At 45.2% G+C, this 22,756-nt stretch overlaps 1 protein-coding gene across 1 annotated transcript in view; it reads left to right on the plus strand.

Annotated features, from left to right (window-relative positions):
- Nucleotides 1-22,756, plus strand: part of DTD1 (D-aminoacyl-tRNA deacylase 1) — a 175,835-nt gene that overhangs the window by 1,182 nt on the left and 151,897 nt on the right. The window contains exons 2-3 of the mRNA XM_004433712.3: nucleotides 4,326-4,416; nucleotides 6,362-6,597. Coding sequence (XP_004433769.1) covers nucleotides 4,326-4,416; nucleotides 6,362-6,597 — 327 coding nt within the window. The remainder of the gene's footprint in view (nucleotides 1-4,325; nucleotides 4,417-6,361; nucleotides 6,598-22,756) is intronic.

The raw sequence follows: 22,756 nt of genomic DNA on the forward strand, positions 1-22,756 counted from the left end.
TGGTAACTGGTTTTGGATATGGTCCTGGAGTAACAGAGATTAGAATAGCACTGTGAGTTATAGAATTTTAAAAGAGTTTTTTTTTTTAACATTTCAGTTAGTATTTAAGTTCGCTAAAACTGGGAAAACTCATAGATGAAAAGATTTTTTGCTTTTTTGAGAATAATCTGGTAGTCTGCTGTATCTGGTCATCACCAACAAATGAGTAAACTTTAGAGAATTTAAGTTTTGATCTTCTCTCTCTTGAACTCTCCATCCTGCTGATATGGAATATTGAAAACATGTATTCTGTGAGATTTGCTGAATAGTTTGAGTGATTTTAGTTTACTATTGAAATTGCATGCTTTTAGTTACAAACAAACAAGTAAACCAACCTGTATATTAAAAAAGATGAGTGTTAATTGTGGGAAGGTTAATAATTTGGGTGTTGATAATGGAATTCTCCCTCAGCACTGGAGAGACCTTTGAGTTAGCCAGGCCTTCTAGTTGAATTGCGATGGAAAGATTTTCTGATTCCTTTAAAATGTGGCTGGCTTCACTGAAATGTAACTGTACGTGAATGGCATTTTATTTCAGGGGTTCTAAAATGTTACGTCCTATTTTATGGTTGGGACAGAGTAGAATATTAGGAGTCACATTGTATTATGTGGCAGATTCACTTTATCAGGTTGGTCAGGCACATTTTGATGCCTTAGCATGGTTATTGTGATAATCGAATTTTAAAAGCTTTGTTATGGAACATTTCAAACATAATCATTTGGTTACACAGATGGAGTAGGACAGTGACCTCCATGTCCTATCACTCAGCTTCAGCAGCTAAAATCTGAATGGAATTACAGACTGTTGGGAAGAGGATCTAAAATGGTTGGGTTTGAACGCATTAATTTGGGAGGTTGTGAATTCTCGAAGAAGAGGTCTTGGGTGATGCTATGCATCCATGGAGAAGTTGACCAGATATCTCAGGTCTTGTCTAGCCCTGTGATCTTTTGTCTAAAATGGTGATTCTCAAATTTTTTCCCTTGGAAATTATAGAAATTTGTCTATAATAAAAGATCTCTTTGAACTTCCTAATTCTTCCGCTTGTCCCTGGAGGAGGGATAAAACTGCTCCAAAATAAGAGAGCAAACTGTGTCATATATAGGTTTTGGGGCATAATTTATTTCTTATTAAGACAATAATACATTGTAAAAATGCTGAAACTCTTCAAATAGTGATTCTGCTTTTGAGAATCTACTCTAAGAAGATAATCCTAACTATAGAAAAAGCTTTGGAGGAATGAATAGGCATAGCACAGAGGATTTTTCGGGCAGTGAAACTACTCTGTGTGATACTATAATGGTGGATACATGTCATTATACATTTGTCCAAACCCATAGAATGTACAACACCAAGAGTGAACCCTAATGTAAACTACGGACTCTGGGTATAGCCTCATCAGTTAGAACAAGTGTACCCCTGTAGTGGGGGATGTTGATAATGGGGGAGGCTGTGCATGTGTGGGGGCAGGGGGTATGTGGGAAATCTCTACCTTCTGCTCAATTTTGCTATGAACCTAAAACCGCTCTAAAAAGTAAAATCTGTTAAAAAAAAAGCTTTAGTGTACAAAGATTTTCATCATAGTGTTATTTATTGAATGAAAAATTTGAAACAAGCCATATATCCAGCCAAATGGGATGGCTAGTCAGTCCTTCACATGGAATGCAATGATTCCACTTGGTGGGATGCAGCTATTAAAAGATGTTTAGGAAAAGCTTATAACATGGAAAAATGCTTATGCAATGTTAAACAAAACATGAGACAGAAAAATTTATATATAATATTATTATAGTACTTGAAAACAAATATGAAGTAACATCTATGAATAGAGAAAATATCAGAAGGAAATCATTAAATTATTATTATTTTTTTTTTTTTTAAAGATTTTATTTATTTATTTTTCCCCCAAAGCCCCAGTAGATAGTTGTCTGTCATAGCTGCACATCCTTCTAGTTGCTGCATGTGGGACGCGGCCTCAGCATGGCTGGAGGAGGGGTGCCTCGGTGCGCACCCGGGATCCGAACCCGGGCCGCCGGCAGCGGAGAGCACGCACTTAACCGCTAAGCCACGGGGCCGGCCCTCATTAAATTATTAAAGTGCTTGTCTTTGGGTGTTCTTTTTTCCTTCCTGTTTCTTATGTTTTCCGAATTTTCTATAATATATATGCATTACTTTAATGGTGGCTATAGCTAAATAATCATTTTTAAAATTATTTTATTTTATTTTTTTGCTGAGGAAGCTTGACCCTCAGCTAACATCTGTTGCCAATCTTCCTCTTTTTGCTGAGGAAGATTAGCCCTGAGCTAACATCTGTGCCCATCCTCTTCTACTTTGTATGTGCGATGCAACCACGACATGGCTTGATGAGCAGTGTGTAGGTCCGTAGGTCCGTGCCCGCGATCCAAACCTGTGAACCCTAGGCCGCTAAAGCAGAGTGCACGAACTTAACCACTACGCCACTGGGCCGGCCCCAGTAATCATTATTTTTTAAGTTTTTAAAACATACTTTGGGGCCGGCCCGGTGGCGTAGTGGTTAAGTTCGCGCAGTCTGCTTCGGCGGCCTTGGTTCCCAGGTTCAGACCCAGGCTCGGAACTACACCACTCATTGTGCCATGCTGTGGTGGCAACCCACATACAGAAAATAGAGGCAAGATTGGCACAGATGTTAGCTCAGGGCCAATCTTCCTCAAGCAAAAAATAAATAAATAAATAAAACATACTTTGGGGAAAATTTAGAAAATATATTGACATTATAAGAAAATAATATTGATTTATTTAAAGAACAAATAGAACCAAAGACTTTTTCTAAAGCCAGATGTTAGCTCAGGGCCCATCTTCCTCACCAATAAATAAATAAATAAAATGTATTTTGGGGAAAATTTAGAAAATATATTGACATTATAAGAAAATAATGTTGATCTATTTAAACAGCAAATAGAACCAAAGACTTTTTCTAAAGCCACACAAACAAGCAAACAACTCCAGTTGTTTACTGCTTATGTCAGGATGGGTTATTTTTGTTGCAGCTTTTGAGTCAGTGGCTCAAAGGGCAGTAAATCACTCATAGTCCTTTACAAGACAGGCGGCACAAGAAAGTATTAAAATATTTGTGTTTTTTTAGCATAAAAATAAGAGAAATTAAGCTTTGCTGATGGTTCAGGAGTGGGTCGATGCTGGTGCTCCTTTGGGGTCTGAATTTCAGGTGGTCCCTTGTCAGACACCTGACAGAAGAGGGGAGTTTCTCACTTTTTCCTTAGCTAACAGAATATTGCAACGTGGTCCAGTCTGTGTTGCCTTGTCAGGTATATTTAGAATATTTAGATATTATTATCCAGCAGAAGCAAACAACAAGAAAATGGCGGAGTTGATCTTTCTACTCATTGGAACATTAGGTCAGTACATGATAAAATAACAAAACATCAATAATCTAATGAGATTTGGTGAAAAGTTGGCCAAAAAAATTGAAAATTATGAAGATCAACATTTGAAATATGGGTTTAGGTTCACCATCATAGTGATGCATCCTGGCCAGCACCGAGATACTCTCTAATGGGAGTACAGCTTACATTTGGGAGTAGAGCTTCCATTTGACTACAAATACATACACGAATGTTTGGAATAGGAATATATGTTCAGAGTTTTTTTTTTTTATGGATGAGGTGCATGATTCAAAGAGATTTGGAGATCATTCGCTTATACTGCAACTTTAGTACTAAACTGGGAAATAATAGAAGTTTGCTGACTTGAAGCTTAACGTATACATTGTGGTTTTTATGTATAATATATTTATCTTCTCTGTAGTAAGTAGAAAATTCATTTCTTTGTTTTTATAACATAAGTGTTTTCTGTTTTGTGCTACCTGTGTACTGTATTACCAGATTTGCTGATTTCCGAGAAAAGCAGATGTCTCCTTTCTGAGAATTAACATAGCTGAGCTGGATTGTCTGGGGAGGAAAACTCTGTTCTATTTTTACAGATGGGCGAACTCCATCATAGAAAGCTTCAGGTGTCTTACCCAAGGTAGCACAGATGAAAATGTGGCCCTAAAATCCTGCTTAATGGTTGTTCGCTTCACAACTCATTCATTCCAGATATAAAGTCAGAATGGAGATGAATTATGATCGTCTTACTGGATTTATGTAACTCTTTTCCTTTTTGAATACTTACTGACTTTGCCAAAGAAGTTATAAGAAGGATGTGTGATGTTTAAACATTCCTACGATTGCTTAAAAGTGCTCCATAGCACCTGTTTGGTTCTGAGTCTTGTTTCCGTTCTGTTTCCTTTCTAGTTGGAGGAGAGCAGATAAGCACCATTGGACGGGGCATCTGTGTGTTGCTGGGTATTTCTCTGGAAGACACACAGAAGGAACTGGAGCACATGTAAGATGCGGATTTCTAAGTCACTGCTGTTTGAATAGGATAGTGGTCATTGTATCAATATATGTATGTATACTGGGCACTTCTGTAATATTTTGCTCCTATAAAGTGAGCCTCTGTTACCTTTATCCATGTCCCATTTGATGTAGTGTGGTTATCACTGTGTTTCAGATGAGGAGACCGAGGAAGGGTAATTGTCAAACATCACCCACTAAGTCTGCAGCAGAGTGGGAGTACAACTTAGCTGCTGTCCCTATTTGCTGCTACATTTGCGAACCATTCTCTTAATGCAAAGACCAAGCCTCTTTTCTTAAGGATGATTTCCGTTTTTTAAGTTGAGCAATATGATCTGGGCACTATTTATGCATTTAAAAAATGCCCAGTTGTTCATTGTACGTATAGGATCTGGAACTCAGAGAGGTTAAATTACTTGCCCCAGGTCACGCACATACACTTAGCAAAAAGCTTGGCTCCGAGGTAGAATCTAAGCTGGCTGACCTGGAAGCCAGTTCTTTTTTTATTAGGATAGGGGAGTTTGTCATTGCTGTCGCCTGACTGGCTCTCTTAGTACAGGCAGCTTCCCCACTCCCCATGTCCACTCTCCCCGGCAGCACCACTTGGCACATTTACTTCAGATACTTGGGTCCATTTATTCTGCCCCTTGGTGCCCAGAGCCTGGGTATAACCCTGCGTAATTGTCCTGTTTGTAATAGGTTGAAAATCAGACTTGAAACCTAATTCTCACTAAGGTGTTGATGACTGATAAGGACAGTTCACTACCACTTCAAGGATGTTGGTATTTTAATAGCTGTCCTCTGGGTACTCAGAGAGGCAGTAGAGTGGTGTCGTGGTCAAAAGCTGGGACTCTAGGTCTGAATCTCTTTATGGCTCTTTTTGGATATGACATACGTGACATGCATAAGGCAAAAACCTCTGCTATGGAGAGGGGGTAATGAATAGCGCCCACCACAGAGGGTACCTATATAAAGCATCAGTGAATTAGTATTTGTAGAACCCTTGAACATGTCTTCAACATCATCCAGAAAGGTGGCTTTCAAATGATGGAATTTCAACTTTTCATGCAGGTAGTTCTTTGCCATGCTTCTCAAATCTGATCTCTTAAATGTTACCTGGTCCTCTTCCTTGCCAAGGTGGCTGTCCTTTGTCATCCAAATGTATAGAGAAAGCTCCTCTAGGGCTTAAGGAACATATGACATGGTTGTCAAAGGTGTCTTTCCTCAGATCTTTTTGCATATTTGCAGTAATGATGAGTTTTCTCCAGGGTATTTGCTGAATTGTTCATTTTGAGTAGCTCCAAGAAAGGGTGCAAAAATGGGGTGTCATTTATCCCAGTCTAAAGATTGAATTCTTCTATAAAAAATTAGAATTAGACCCATGATTTGACATATCCTCTAACTTGAAGGAGCAGATAATGGGTGGTTGTCATCTTAGCTCCAGTTCCCACTGGCAGCTGCTGTGAATTGAAGAGACTGGCCAAAAAAAGGAAATCCCCAATCCTATGAGGTAGGACTATTATTACCCCGTGTTACAGATGAGGAAACTGAGGTATAGAGTAGAGAAGTAACATGCCTAAGGTCACACCTCCTGTAAGTGATGCCGGCAGCATTATGTTCTTTATTTTATTTTATTTTATTTTCCCCCCAAAGCCCCAGTAGATAGTTGTACGTCATAGCTGCACGTCCTTCTAGTTGCTGTATGTGAGACGCGGCCTCAGCATGGCCGGACAAGCAGTGCATCGGTGCACGCCTGGGATCCGAACCCGGGCCGCCAGCAGCGGAGTGCGCGCACTTAACTGCTAAGCCACGGGGCTGGCCCAGCAGCATTATGTTCTTATTTGGCAGGGTGCTGGTGACAATTTGGGGATATAGAGTGTCTTGAGGGGGCTTGTGATTCTTCAGTTAACTCTCACTGTTATTTTTCCGCTTAGGGTCCGGAAGATTTTAAACCTGCGTGTGTTTGAGGATGAAAGTGGGAAACACTGGTCAAAGAGTGTGATGGACAAACAGTACGAGGTGCTGTGCATCAGCCAGTTCACCCTGCAGTGCGTCCTCAAGGGGAACAAGCCTGACTTCCACTTGGCAATGCCCACGGAGCAGGCAGAGGGCTTCTACAACAGCTTCCTGGAGCAGCTGCGCAAGACGTACAGGCCGGAGCTCATCAAAGGTAGGCAGGAGAGTGAGCTCGCCCCGGAGGGAAGTCTCTGGGACACTTCCAGGCGGGGGAAAAGAGAATCTGCAATTGCAACATCTCCTTTTCCAGAAAGTTCGTTGTTTATGTTTATTACTTACTTAAAACAACATAATGGCTTGCTGCTACCGCTGCTGTTGTACGTGTCCTATGAATGCCTCTGATACCTTTTTTCCTTCTTCATTCTTCTGTTCACATTTGAAAATGTTTAGCAACCCAGAAGTGTGTCTGATATAGTGGTGTTTTATTTTGGTGGCTTATCCCATCCGACAGAGAAATACCATGCAAGCCACAAATGTGAGCCACATGTAAATTTCGAGGAGCCATATTAAAAAACATTAAAAAGAAACAAGTGAAATTGGTTTTACAAGTATATTTTATTTAGCCCGGTATATCCCAAATATTATGATTTCATCATGTAATCAATATAAAGGGTTATTAATGAGATACTTTACTTTCATTTTCTTGAACTAAAGTCTTCTAAATCTGGTGTGTAGTTTATATTGACAGCACACCTCAGTTTGTACCAGCCACACTTCGAGTGCCCGATAGCTGTGTGGCTAATGGCTGTCATGTTCGACAGTGTGGGTTTAGGTCTTTGCTTAATTGCTTATTGTCAGGAATACCAACCTTGTTTGACTAACCAAGATTAAATGTAGAAAATGCCTCAGAATAGTGGTCCTGGTTTGTGGGAGAATTATGAATCTGAAATTATGAATCTTTTTGAGAGAACCATTCATTTCTAGTCTGTTTTTGTGTTTATGGGGTTAAGTTGCATTTAATACCATCATGTTTTGCCCTTTCCTTCAAAGTTATTAGAAAAAGAAATTTAGCCTCCTCTGGTAATGCACCTCAGGGTAAGACCTTTCTAAATAGAGTGTCTCTTTCAGTATCTAACCACAGTTTCTTTTGCTGCCATCATACCCTTTGGTAGACATCTAATGGTTGTTAATAGTTAACTCTGTAGTGTTTCCTGTACTTTAACTTTCTCTCTCTGGATTAAACAAACCCAGATCCCTTTGTTGTTGTTGTTTTTTTATTGTGAAATTTTTGTTGTACATTATTGTTTATCAGTCACCATATAAGTGCATCCCTCCACCCCTTGTGCCCACCCCCCACCCCCCGGCCCCTGGTAACCACCGTACCGTTCTTGTCTGTGCGTGTGTTGGTTTATCTTCCACATATGAGTGAAATCATGCCCTGTTTGTCTTTCTCTGTCTGGCTTATTTCACTTAACATAACACCCTCCAGGTCCATCCATGTTGTTGCAAATGGGACGATTTTGTCTTTCTTTATGGCTGAGTAGTATTCCACGGTATATATATACCACATCTTCTTTATCCAGTCATCAGTCGAGGGACACTTGGGTTGCTTCCATTTCTTGGTTATAGTGAATAATGCTGCGATGAACACAGGGGTGCATAAGCCTCTTTGGATTGTTGATTTCAGGTTCGTTGGGTAGATCCCAGTAGTGGGATAGCTGGATCATAAGGTATTTCTATTTTTAATTTTTTGAGGAATCTCCATACTGTTTTCCATAGAGGCTGCACCAGTTTGCATTCCCACCAGCAGTGGATTAGGGTTCCCGTTTCTCCACAGCCTCTCCAGCATTTGGTGCTATTTGTCTTGGTGATTATAGCCATTCTAATGGGTGTAAGGTGATATCTTAGTGTGGTTTTGATTTGCGTTTCCCTGATGACTAGTAACCCAGATCCCTTTTTTATTGGACCTATTTTCAACCATAAGTAATAAAAGTTATTCCATGAGTTTGAAGTTCTGTGGCAGAGCCCCACATTGAGGATTATCAGCTCATCAGATTTGCTCATGTTGAGACCGGGGCAATTCCTTTCCCTCTTTGCCATTTCCTTTTATCTTAGTTCTCGTCTTACTTGTAGAAAGTGTCCGTTTGCCATAAGGACACGTGGATTCTGTGTGATCAGGATGCTCAGGCCTTAGATCAAATCTTGCTTTTACTTGGGTCCTGGTAGAGCAGAATATATTTGCCTCTTATGGAAATATCTAAGTTTAGAACTCCGTTTACGAGTCTGGTCATGGATGTCTCCAGTATTTTTTCCCACCTGTGTCCACTGGGATCCTCCGACCTGGCTTTGCTACAAACATGTTTCTTCCCAGAATTAGTAATTAAGTCAAGTCCTCTTAATAATAATTTTTCTTTGCTGAGCCAAGGATTAAATGCTGCCAGTGTTGTCTTCTCTGCTTGCTGTTTATAGAATCATCCCGTTTCTGAGTAATCTCAGATGTGCTTTAGAATGCACTGAGGTCCCTTGAAAGGATGAGTACAAGGAATATCATAAAAGCGTAAGTGAAGGCACTTCAAATGGGAGAACATTGATCATTGTTGAGGAATGCTCAAGTGAAAACAAAACAGCTTTCATCTAAGTCCTTAAAGAGGAGTGTTTTGTGTCTTATCCAGTGCTTTGTGTTCCTAAAAACGCCTTTTACTTTTTGAAATGATATGTATTTTATCCAGGTAATTATATGAAGTGCCTGAAGCAATGTACTGTAAACAGTTTAATTTTATAATGGATCAGAATTTAAGCTCATGGGATATGATACATCTGATCATTTTGATGATAAATAGACATGAATTATGCTAAGCGTTTTAATCAAAATTTATTTCCAAATCCTTTGGACTTTCGGAAGCACTGCAGTGATAGCATTACTTACTCTTTCAGCTTTTATCTCTTCTATGGTCTTCAGTGGAAAAAATGCATAGAGCATTGTTTACATGTTTACTGTCTTTTGTTTAATTTTGAGAATTTGGCTTCCAGCTCTAATATAGAAAGCCCTATGTGAGCTGAAGGGATGTTAGAACACAAACAAACTGCTAAATACATTTTCCTTATTTTAGGATTTTCAGGACCACATTAGCAACTTTAAGACTTAAAATACTTTGGGCCGGCCTGGTGGCGTAGCGGTTAAGTGCGTGCGCTCTGCTGCAGTGGCCCGGGGTTCGGATCCTGGGCGTGCACCGACGCACCACTTGTCAAGCCATGCTGTGGCGGCGTCCCATATAAAGTGGAGGAAGATGGGCACGGATGTTAGCCCAGGGCCAGTCTTCCTCAGCAAAAAGAGGAGGATTGGCAGATGTTAGCTCAGGGCTGATCTTCCTCACACACACACAAAAAAAAGACTTAAAATACTTTAATTGCATTTAAAAAATTTAAATTTCCCCCCATTTTACTGAGATATAATTGAATATAACACCGTATTAGTTTTAGTTGTACACATGATGATTTGATATATGCATATACTGTGAAATGATCACCACAGTAAGTTCAGTTAACATCTATCACCTCACATAGTTACACATTTTTTTCTTGTGATGAGAACTATTAAGATCTGCTCCCCTGGCAATTTTTTTTTTTTTTTTTTTTTTTTTTTAAAGATTTTGTTTATTTATTTTTTCTCCCAAAGCCCCAGTAGATAGTCGTATGTCATAGCTGCACATCCTTCTAGTTGCTGTATGTGGGACTCAGCCTCAGGATGGACGGAGAAGTGGTGCCTCGGTGCGCGCCCGGGATCCGAACCCGGGCCGCCAGCATCGGAGCGCGCACACTTAACCACCAAGCCACGGGGCCGGCCCTCCCCTGGCAATTTTTAATATATGATACAGTATTGTTAACTTCATTCACCATGTTGTACGTTACATCCCCAGAACTTATTTATCTTATAACTGGAAATTTGTACCTTTTGACCTCCTTCACCCATTTCCCCTGCCCCTCACCCCCTGCCTCTGGCAACCACTAGTCTATTCTCTGTATCTATGAGTTTGGTTTTTTTTTTTTTTAGATTCCACATATAAGTTAGATCCTACAGTATTTGTCTTTGTCTGGTTCATGTCACTTAGTATAAAGCCCTCAGGGTCTATCTGTGTTGTTGCAAATGGCAAGATTTCATTCTTTTTTATGGCTGAATAATAGTCCATCTTATGTATATAGTGTTGATGGACTCTCAGGTTCTTTTCAGTATCTCAGCCCTTGGTTTAATGAGATTTAACATTTATTTTTACTTCTTTCTTCTTTAATGACTGAAACTTTATTTTAAATTTATATTTAATTTGTCTCTCTTACCTGTTAAAGACTGAATGAAAGACTGTGGTCTCCTCTGTGCCTTCCCTCTGTTTTTTCACTGCTTCAACCAGCGCCCATGCCCCTTGGGGCATTTCCTCGCCAGCGCAGCTCTCCTGCACAGGCCCAGCCCCGGCTCACGAGCTAGACTGCACAGTCTACTGATGTTGCCTCCCCGCCTGCTTGGTGACGGGGCCCCAGGCTGCTTCCCTGGGTTCCATGGGGAATGGGAGCCCTGGAGCACGAGCTACTTATGGTTTGGCCCTCACACACTTTTGTTATTATTATTACTACTATTAATATTATTATTATTAGTGTAAGGCATGCTAAAATATATCTGTCAAGGGCTTATTATGTGCCAGGCCCTGTGCAAGAGTAAATACTCTCTATTCTTTGTCTCATTGAATCCTGACTACAACCCCACCAGGTGGGCGCTAGGATTACCCCCATTCTGCAGCAGGGTAACCTGTGGAAGGTCACTCAATGTGTAGGTGACAGAGCCTGGAATGGAGCCAGCAGGCACCTCTAGAGCCTGAGCTTCACTGACATCTTTGAAAGGCTTCACTGTAGAATTCACATCCTCTTGACTTGTTGGCCTTTTCATTATCCTTCTGACTTCATCATGTCTATGAGGACTTTCCTGCCTTCTCTGCTGTGCTTAGGGAAATTGGTGGAGGGGTTTTTGGACCTCAAGTAGGTCTAGTAAGAGGAGAGCAGTACAGCCTGATGGCAGGTGGTTCTTCATCTCAGAGCAGTGATGTTAATCCAGAATTTTAGTCCTGTTTCTGTTGGGGGAGATTTTATTGGTTCCACTCAAGTCATGCTTTTGTGCCTTCTCTATTGATAAGACACTGTTTATCTGCTAGCTGTCATACTAGGCTTTGAGTATATGGTGCTGAGCAGGAGAGATGCTGTTCTTGCTCTAAAGGAGCTTGCGTCTAGTGGGGAAGAGAGAGAGTGAACACGCAGGGCTGTTTCTGCTATAGCAAGATACATGTTTCTGAAGAAACTCACATTCTGCATTAAAACTATCAGGGCTCATGGGAAAACCGCTAGAGACCCATGGCTGGGCCAGAAGGGAGTGGGTACTTGTTTCTCACTTTCATAAAATATAGTCAGAAGGGCTTCTTCTGCCAGTGCTGGGGGCTTGTCCCTTTTCTGCTGAAGGTAGTCATTTTACTCCCACTGTTCTGGCTGTCCTTGCTTAAGAAAACCCATCTCTGACCCCATGTAGCCTCTGTGGTATGTGCACAGTCCTTTATTACCAGTTGTGTGTGAGCAAATTCTCATTACAGAAACATGTGTTGGACCAGAACTTTCTGTCATTACCAGTATGATTTATGCCTGAGGGAGTGTTTGGGGATGAATAACAGAGGTTGGTTGTAAAGTAGTGGTGGCTCATGTGGTTGGGCTCGTTTATGTCTGTTCTGTGTTTGGGTGGGCCTGTGTTGGACCTTCTTGACTCATCAAACTGTAGGATTCCAAAAAGGAAATCCAACTCCAGTCTCGGGAAGGCGCGGACCCACAGACACAGGAGACCGAGCTTGATGCAAATGCACGAGGTTTTAATTAAGCGGAGCTCCGGGTCGACACGTATCTCTCGCAGGAGACAGAGGGGTCGACCCCGAACCTTAAGGGGCAAGCTCTTTTATAGGATTCGGAAGCATAAAGCGGGAAAAGGTTGGCGCGGTCTTACATGATTGGCTAATTTAAAACATTTAAACAGTTACATTTTATGGCGCGAATTGCTATGGCGCGAAGCAATTATCAGGTTACACACACGCGTCCCCATCTGGACCCCCTCCACCCCGACCCTCCCAAACTTATCCCTCTGGAGCACTCTCTTGTTCTCAATTTTCCCGAACAGTTTAGGCGAGTCTTCTATGAATAGAGTCAGTCAGGATCGATAAACGTTCCCCTTATACCAGGAATCCTTAGGGTGTGGAGGTGCCTGTCTCTAAGGTATTAACTTTTAAATTTTTAATATAATTTACTTCCTTCATTCCCCACTTCTTCTTTTGTCCCTAGTTCTAATCTTAGAACTTAGTTTTCGGTGTCTACTATCAGTGGCTCATTGTGTGGGAGAGCTTGGTAATGGCGTTGGAGCATCATAGCATGCACTGCATTGACTCTTTTTCTTATGAAAGCAGTAATTCTATTGAAAACACACGGTCCGAAGACCAAAAGTAGACAAAGAATCAGCAAGGGTCCTGCTAGGGAGGATAGTAAGGTCGTCATCCAGGGGGACTTAGTGAACCAGGATTCAAACCAGCTCTGTTGAGCCTCCCTGCTTTGCCGCCTCATGTCTAATCTTTTCTTTAATCTTTGCATTGAATCTCGGACTACCCCTGTGTGATCTGCATAGAAACAGCAGTCTTCTTTAAGGGCCGCACAAAGTCCTCCCTCTCTTAAAAACAGCAGATCTAATCCTCTTCTATTCTGGAGCACTACTTCAGACAGGGAGGTGAGGGACTCTTCTAATTTAGAGATGGACTGTTCTAAAGTCCTGAGGTCTTCATCTATAGCATTGCTCAAGGCAGTTAATCCCCTTTCTCCTGTGACTAAGGCCGTAGTGCCAGTCCTCACGCCGGCACCTCCCAGTCCCAGGAGTACAGCCAGGGTGAGGGATACTGGTTCTCTTTTCCATAATCTGGATCTCTGGTCAAATTCATCCTCGAAACTATTGGCAGTATGATAATAAATTCTAGGCACCAACTGCACAAGCACGCAAAAATCTTGTGACGAATTGAATACGCTAGTTGAGGTGCAGTGGTTAGGCCGTGGTGCAGGCCCACCACCTATTGGGTCCTGGTACCAAAAATGACCAGGAGTAGTCGGAAGGCTGACTTCAATCTTATTACATAGAGCTTGGTAGCCTGGGGAATTTTTCCTAAGCATAGTCCTGAACCGGTCCCGACACATCCGTTAGGGTTAGCCGCCCTTCTTTGCCCCAAAGACAAGTCGTGTGGTCTGGGGTGTTATTATAGACCCCCATGGTGGCAATTCCTTCATAATAAGGGGGGCTGACCGCTAGGCATAGCCAGCATGATTCAGTCATTTCAGGGTTGGAATCATTCAAGGCGTAGTAAGCTCCCCATACTAAGTTAAACAGTCTGTGCCATCTTTGCTCAGTAGGTACTGCGGGAGGTGGCGTAGATGGTGGTCGCAGAGCAGATCTGGTGACCATATCTACGGCCCCATTTAGGGTTATGGATTTTACCTGGGGGGGTTTGGGGCTATTTAACCCTATCGGTCTGCTGGCGGGGGATTTGTGGGACAGAGGGGGCCTCTGATCGGCTAGGATCCCGTTTGGCCCTATTGGTCTGCTGGCGGGGGGTTCTATTTTTAATCTAATAGAGAAGGTCAGGCCATCATCGTACCGTTCTTTGTACAATCTTATTCCCCATGAATGACCATTCCCGATCCAGGTTTTAATTGTTTTTCCCTTCCCTGTGAACTGAATGGTTAAGGGGTGGCACCAGGTATTGCATTCTGAGCCCGACTCATCTGGTGGCTATAATTTGCTCTAACCCTGATTAAATCCCAAGAAGAGGAGGGTTCCCAATAAGTAGTCCCACTGGTTTCACATCCCCAGTTTTTACAGTAGAAGTCTTCTTTGCCCCGCACCAGGAGTCAATTGAACGAGGTCTGTGGTGACCGGGGCACACGTAAAGGGGTATGCCTTTAGTTTACCCTTGCGATGGGGGAGTGGCATCCTCCGGCTTGTTTTGCCCCCTTCGTCGACCCATGAAATCCCAGTCGGGGTTCCTATAGCCAGTTTACAAAGGTCAGGGTGTAAGTCTGGCCACCATGTCCAAGGGGAAGCAGTTTTTGGATTGACCAGGTTATATCTCCTACCTGGGAGACGACTTGCCACGTGAGCAGTTGAGGAGCGTGGGGATTAGGATTGACGACTTGCTCGCCCGTTCCCATGACGCAAACGCAGCTTAAGAGGGTTATCAGTCTTTTCCACCTTCCAGAGATCTGCTGCATTCTGGGGTGCCTTCTTTACGTGTGTGGCGTGAACCCAAGAGGTTATACCGTCCACCTTGACTGCTGTGGGCGTAGTGAGGAGCACCACGTAGGGCCCCTTCCAACGTGGCTCTAATGACCCCGTCCGATGTCGTCTCACAAGGACAGAGTCCCCAACCTGGAATTGGTGCGGGATGAGCAGATCACCAGGCTGGTAGGCCTCTTTTAGCTGGTTCCAGATGTCGCGCCTGACGGCCTCGAGTGCTTTCAAGCGGGCTGACAAAGGTATAGAAGGTATAATGTCAGGGTCATGTATCCCTATTTGTGCCAAAGGGGGAGGGGTTCCATAGAGGATTTCAAAGGGTGTAAGTTTTAAGGGTCCCTGTGGGGTGTTCCGGGCGCGGAACAGGGCAAAGGGCAGGAGGGCTTCATCAAACAGGGTAGGGGAGTTTTTAAAACCTTGAGGTAGTCTCGTCCAAGTCAGTTGTCCAACGATCCCCATATCAGGGTCGCGCCACTCGAAAGCAAAAAGTAATTGGCTTTTTGGGTGAAGCCGTAGACAGAAGAATGCATCTTTCAGGTCCAAGACAGTGTACCATTTTCGTGATGGGGGGAGGGAGCTGAGTAGGTTATATGGGTTTGGCACGGTAGGGTGTAAATCCTGCACTCTCTTATTTACTTCTCTCAAATCCTGGACCGGCCTATAATCATTAGTTCCAGGCTTTTTTACAGGCAGGAGGGGGGTGTTCCAAGGAGACTGGCAAGGAACCAGGATTCCTTGTTGGAGCAGCCTCTGGATATGGGGGCGGATTCCTTCTCTGGCCTCTTTGCTTATTGGGTATTGACGCACCCTTATCGGGAGGGCTCCGGCCTTAAGATCTATCACGACTGGGGAATTCTCGTAGCCGTCCCTAGTCCCCGGTTTCAGCCCATGCCGTTGGAAATTCGATCAGCCACTTATCGGTATTGAGCCGAGCTCTAGGCTTAGGCTGCTGATGGAGCCGATATTCTTCCTCTAGCTCCAGGGCCAATATCATGGTGGTAGGTGCGGACCAGGATACTGTAGGCCGAGGTTGAGCAAAATCTATTTGAGCTTTCAGTTTGGTTAAAAGGTCTCGACCTAGCAACGGGTCGGGCATTCAGGAATCACTAGGAAGGAATGGGACACCCTTCCTTTCCCCAAGTCCACTGTCCGGGAAGAAGTCCATGAGTATTGTTTCTGCCCAGTGGCTCCAACAACCAGAGTCTTGTTAGTTTTTAATTTCCCCAAAGGTTGCTTCAGTACTGAATATTCAGCCCCAGTATCAATCAGAAAACTCATAGGGGTCCCTCAACAGTTAGGGTTACCCTAGGCTCGGGAGGGGGCCCGAGCCCCGCCCCCGCTCTTCTTCGACCTCCCCTAAAGACAACACCTTGGGTGTGGCCCTTTTCTTGGGGCATTCCCTTGCCCAGTGTCCTCTCTCCTTACAATAGGCACATTGGTCCTTGTCCAAGGGTTGCCGTCTGCGTGAGCCTGGTCGTGGGCGTTGCCCAGGTTCCCTGACTGTCTGTGATCTGGCCCTGTCGCTTTTATCACTGCGGCCAGTATTTTAGTTAGTTTTTTCTCGTCTCCTGTCTCTCCTGTCTTCCCTCTCCTCAGCCTCCCTTCTCTCTCTCTCTCGCTTTTCCTCTTCACTCTCCCTTTTATGATACACCTTTTCAGCCTCCTTTATTACGTCCCGCAGGTCGTAGTCTTGCAGCCCCTCTAGCCTTTGTAATCTCCTCTTTATATCTGGGGCTGACTGTCCAATAAAGGCCATAATGACAGAGGCCTTCTGCCCTTCCGAGGACGGATCAAAGGGCGTGTACCTGCGGGAAGCCTCCATCAATCATTCTAGAAAACGGAGGGGGTTCAGTGGGTCCTTGCTGAACCTCTCTTACCTTAGCCAAATTGGTGGGCCGCCTTGCGGCTCCCCGGAGACCCGCCACTAGAGCCCGGCGGTAAGCGGACAGCGACCCCCTACCTTCAGCCGTGTTATAGTCCCAGTTGGGTCGGTTGTGCGGAAACCCTTCTTCCGCCTCAGCTATCGTTGCCGGCTGCCCGTTGGTGCCTCGGATATTCTTTCTTGCTTCCTGTGTGATTCTTTCTCTCTCCTCCGTGGTGAAGAGTGCCTGTAAGAGCTGTTGACAGTCATCCCAAGTGGGCTGATGGGAAAACATTAGGGACTCTATCAGGGCGGTTAATCCGGCGGGGTTTTCTGAAAAGGGGGGATGGTTATTTTTCCAGTTATACAGGTCTGAGGAAGAGAAAGGCCAGTACTGGAGGGGTGACAGCTGGTTGGGCCCCGCAGGAGCTCCATACTCTCTTAGCGGGAGCGCCACCGTGGTATCAGGCCCGTCCGGAGTGGCTCCGGGGCGGCTTCGGGTTCCAGCGGAGGGACCCGAGCCAGTCGCCCTCCGTCCTGATTGCGCTCCTGGAGCGGGGAGGGGTAAGGGGAGGCGAAAGGGGGCCATTCGGGAGGAGGCTCACTCTCAGGGTAGTCCGCGGGGGGGGCCGAAGGGGTCTCCGACTCCGCTGTTCGAGTTGATTTCGATTTTTGCCGTGTCTCCGCATCCTGCAGTGCCAGGACTCGGGGCCTTAGTTTTTCTGCTTTTACCCATGGCTTAACCCAGGGGAGTGGGTTCTGCAGCAGATCCTGCCACACTGTAATATATGGTCGTTGGTCAGGATGGGACCCGGTTTCTCCTGGAAAACAATAGCCCTCACCGCGAGGATAACAGTTAGATTAAACGTCCCTCAGGGGGCCAACCCACATTGAGGAGGGCCACTCAGAGGCGCAAAAGTCTGCCAACGCCCTTTTTTTATTTCTACCGACAAATCGTGCGCTCTCGCTCTCACTTCAGTCCAGTGGTCTAAGGTCAAAGAGAGGGGGGTCGTCATAGTCTGTCCCATCCCGTCAAATGAGGTCCACGTAACGAACAAAAACAGAACAATGAACATCAAAAACACAGCAAGACAAAAACAACTTTGCCCGGTTGGTGTCTGTACAAGCCAACCGAAGGCGGTTTCAGACGGGAGGGGTTTTCGTGTCCTCCCTGGGAAAAAGAGTGCCGTTTCTTTTTCTACCTGAAAGGGGGTAGTCAGGCTTTCCTGACTCCCCTTGTCCCTTGGGGCGTCCCCCAGGGTTGCAGCCTGCAGTTCCCAGCACGTCTGCCACTGCAGCCGCTGGGCCCTCTCGGCCCGAAGCGGCGGCTGCCCAGATACCGAGACCAAAGCAATGCTTCGCGGCGCCGCACACACTCGCACACCCAGTCACTCAGGCTTACCTCCAAGGGGTCTTCGGAGTCTGGGGTGACCGCGCAGATCCCGGACGAGCCCCCAAATGTAGGATTCCAAAAAGGAAATCCAACTCCAGTCTCGGGAAGGCGCGGACCCACAGACACAGGAGACCGAGCTTGATGCAAATGCACGAGGTTTTAATTAAGCGGAGCTCCGGGTCGACACGTATCTCTCGCAGGAGACAGAGGGTCGACCCGAACCTTAAGGGGCAAGCTCTTTTATAGGATTCGGAAGCATAAAGCGGGAAAGGTTGGCGCGGTCTTACATGATTGGCTAATTTAAAACATTTAAACAGTTACATTTTATGGCGCGAATTGCTATGGCGCGAAGCAATTATCAGGTTACACACACGCGTCCCCATCTGGACCCCCTCCACCCCGACCCTCCCAAACTTATCCCTCTGGAGCACTCTCTTGTTCTCAATTTTCCCCGAACAGTTTAGGGCGAGTCTTCTATGAATAGAGTCAGTCAGGATCGATAAACGTTCCCCCTTATACCAGGAATCCTTAGGGTGTGGAGGTGCCTGTCTCTAAGGTATTAACTTTTAAATTTTTAATATAATTTACTTCCTTCAAAACTAGTAGCCAGATGGAAGGTTGTTAATATTTATGCATGTACTTGGGTGTGTACTCTTACCCCTGGTTATGTAGAAACTGGGGCTAGTCAATAGCATGTTACTTACAGTGGAAAATCCCTTACTTGTTTCTCTTCCCCAAACTCTGAGGGCCTCTTCTCCTTCTGTTGTAATGACCCAGGGCACCAGACAGGTGAACCTCAGAGCAGAGGTCAGGTTTACCCAGGGCTTTCCTGGTTTTAGCACTGAAAATCCTGCATCCCCAGAAACCCTTCAGCTCTGGGAAAACTGGGATGACTGGTCACCCTAGGAAGCAGCCTGCGGCAGGGCAGTTCTCAGTGTTGCTTAGGCCAGATGATATCCTCAGTGCGGTGTGCAAAAACGCACCCCTGTAGGCACAGGAAACGAGGTAGAGGTCAGGATGACCATCAGGCTGTCTGTCGTAGCTGGAGGAACGACAGAGCTCATGAACAAGTCCCCAGGAAAGGTGCATATTCCTGTCCAGCTCTAGGCAGGTTTGGACTGGTCTGACAGGGTCCAGGAGGTTCAGGGACAAACAAGGATGGAAGAGTGGAAGAGAGACCAAAACACTGAGAAACATTGACAATCTGATGACTTGGTCGTCTGGTGGCTTGGCCTGCTTCTCTCTTTGTTAGCTGCAAGGACAAAGAGGAAGAGATGTTTAAACTGGAACCCAAAGGGAGCGAGAAGATGCAAACTGTAGTATCGGGAAGTGTCTGCAGTGTGGCCCGTTCCGAGGCTCTTCCTGTGTCCCAGCAAACTCTGTAGGGCTGCACACTTTCTTTCTTTTCTTCCTTCCTTTCTCTTTCTATTTACTTCTTCTTCTTTTTTTTGCATACAGTAAAATTCACTCTTTTTAGAGTTGAGTTCTGTGAGTTTTGGCAGATGCCTGTTGTTATATAACTACTACCACAATCAGGACACAGACCAGTCCTAACATCCCCCAGATGCCCTTGTGCTGCCCCTTTGTAGGTGGCCCCTTCACCCGTCGCCAGCCCCTCATCTCTTTTGTGTTTCTATAATTTGCTGCACACTCTTTGATGAAGGGTAGAGCTGGGATTTTCAGGCTGGTCAGTCACCCTCCTGGAGGATAAACTGCATGGCAGATTCCCTTGAGTGCCCATCCACCAACAATTTTATGTAGGTGAAAATGGGTTAAAAATGAACATTCCTGATACTGGGCAAAGTTACCTGAGATCAGCATGCAGCTGGAAGGGAGTGATCCCAAACTGTTCTGGGGGAGGAGGGCACTTGGCTAGGGCATTTAGGCAGTCAGGAGCAGAACAAGTCAGGGGTGTGTGTGAGCTGGTCCCCGATGGAGCAGTGAGCGTCAAAGTGGGGAGCATTGTCTCTGTATGTGGAGTGTTCAGAGTAACCGTGGGGCCTGCGCTGGGCCACAGGGTTAAGGGGTCAGAATTGGGGTGGACTGGAAGTGAGGGAGGTCCCAGGTGATTACTGCAGAAGTAACTGAAGCTTCTGCAATGGGTAGAATGCTTCTGGGTGCAAGAAACAGACAGCTGTGCCCAACTGTCCTAAATAATAGAGGATTTATTGCTTTACAATTGAAACATGCAGAGGTACGGTGAGTTCAGGTTCAGCTGGAGCCAGAGATTCCCTCTGTCCTCACTGCTGTGACTGTTTCTCTGGGATTCTCGGAGCCCTGCTTTCCTCTGTGTGTATCAGCCTTGTTCTCAGCCTGGCCTTCTGCAGGATGGCAACGATGGTTGCAGTCTTCACAATTCACCATCTGAAGTAAGAGAACAAGCCTTTGTCTCTGCATGTCAAGCAGATGTCCTCAAGTTCGCTTTGGTTGGACCAGCTTGGCTCACATGTCCACCCTTGAACCAATGTGGGATGGACTGTGTGGCTCAGCTTAGGTCACGTGTTTCAGGGAGTATAGAGTCAGCCTCCTGGGGACTACTTGGAGCCACAGTGGAAATCTGGGGCTGTTGGGAAGGAGGAGGGATAAATGCATGCTGGAAAAACTACCTGAAAAAGCCCTTCCGTGTCCTTGACTTGCTTTATTGGTGGGCCACTGGGAGGTGGGATAAATAGGAGTGTGGGCAAGGGGAGTGGGTTGTCCTAGCAGTACTCTGCCTTCCTGGGGGCGGGGATGGGGAGGGGCCTGTCACAGACGTGTGTGCAGTTAGTGAGGGTCACTCGCACCTGTGTCTCTTCTTTCAGCAGCTGGAGGTGAGGGGTGAGTGGCGTAGTTACCCTGAATGGCACGTTGGGGCCTCTTCTGCTCCACTTGGCCTTGACTTGGTGCTTTAAACTAAGCTGGCCACCACACCCACATGACCAGAAACCTCAGCACCCTTGCCCTGTTCGGGGCAGTGTGTTGGGAACCCCCTGCGTTTGCGTCTGCCCTTGCGCTCCTCCGCACTCTAGTTTGGTTCTGCTGGCCCCCTGACCCTATGGCTGTGTCGGGGCATCTCCCCTTTGCAAGAACTTGCCTACCTTGCCTTATGCTCCCCTTGTCTATTGCTGCATAACATACTACCCCTAAACTTAGTGGCTTAAAAATAACCATTGTGTCTCCCTCACAATTTGTGGGTCAAGAATCTAGGAGGGGCTTGGCTGAGCGCTTGTCTCTGATCCATGTGGTGTTGGCTAGGGGCTGGGGGATCTGCATTTAAGATGGTCTCTGCGCATCTCCCCCCCCCAGCCATCTTATCCTCCAGGGCCCCCATATTGCTTGGGCTTCTCAAAGCCTGGCGGTCTCAGGGTAGTTGGATTTCTAACATGATGGCTGGCTTCCCCCACAGTGAGCATTCCAAGAGACAGGCAGTGGAAGTGCCAGCCCCTTGATGCCAGACCTAGAAAATGGTGCAGCATCATCTCTGCCATATGCTATTGGTCAAAGCAGTCTCACAGCCTGCCTAGATTCAAGGGGAGAGATGTAGACCCACCTTGCAAAGGAAGGAATGTCAGGGAGTTTGTGGCCATCTTTAATCCTCCATGGCTCATAACTCTGGTGCTCTCAAAGGGTTTTTCTCATTCTCTGGCTCTTCTTCAAATAATTGCTTTAGGGGGAAAAAACCTAGTGCACAAATTCATCAGTTTTCCCCCTCTACTGTAGAGTGAGCCGGAGGTTAAGGGTGCTTTATTGGACCCCCTGACTAACTGAGTGGGCCGAAGAAACTGGGTTCGGATGTGGCCTTCTGCAGTCCCCCAGGAATCTCCATCCTTCAGGTGATTGCTGAAAGTACTGTTCAGTGGGAGGCATTAAACACTCTCAAAGTTGACTGTTGAGCATGCATTGCTTTTATAGTTAGGAAAAAAATAAATGTTATACCAAAATGGAATGGTTGAAAAGAAGGATCTCTGCTCTCAAGCTCCTTGTTCCAAGTCTGAGCCATTTGTAATGGGCCCAGAAAAGCATTCACCTGTCAGCTTTGTTCAGCAAATCAGAAGCTGCTGCAGTATTAAAAAGAGCTACCTGTGAATTCTCTGTGGGGTCTGATCTGTCGTGGGTGGCAAAGAAGAAATGTGGAAAGACGTTTAAGGAGTGCAGAAGCTTTCTGATTGCCTCGGCTCTGTTCTCTCCCTGGGACATCCGTTACGTCAAGGTCTCCTACAGGTTCATAATGCAAAGAGAAGGCGCCAGGGGGAGGAAGACCACATCTAGTTTTTGCTTTGTGGTTAGTGTTTAATTTTTATGGATTTATTTAATTTTCTACTCTTTTTTGCTACTTAAAACATTTTAGCAGCATGAGTGAGCTTTCTGTGGAAGCCTGTTTTATATACTTGGGCAAGGGCAGTGATGCCAAAGGTATTATTATTAACGTAAATTCAGGGAATCACAGTGTGGGGTCACATCTACGTTGTTGATAAATGGCAAGGCTGGCAGACTGTGGCACAGGCTGATGCTGTCATGCAGAAGTTGATACAGATGTGTGACTGATTTTGGCCAAATCAGTTAATATTTTCTATCCTTCCTTCCTTTTATTTTATTCTCTTCAGTAATTGGCTTACCAACTTCCTTATTTGTTTCTGCTTGTCTCTTTTTGGTTTACACTTATATTATGTCATCTCTGTGGCTACAGTTTACCTTCTCTCTACCCGAATGGCAAACTCTGTTCATTTTTGTTTTTAAGTCCTAGCTTTTCATGATTTCCTTGATTTGCTTAGTAGATTATCCAAGGTGAACAACAA

This window comes from Ceratotherium simum, chromosome 21 (genome assembly GCF_057802395.1).
Source record: "Ceratotherium simum simum isolate JZ-2026a chromosome 21, ASM5780239v1, whole genome shotgun sequence".
Classification (NCBI taxonomy): Eukaryota; Metazoa; Chordata; class Mammalia; order Perissodactyla; family Rhinocerotidae; genus Ceratotherium; species Ceratotherium simum.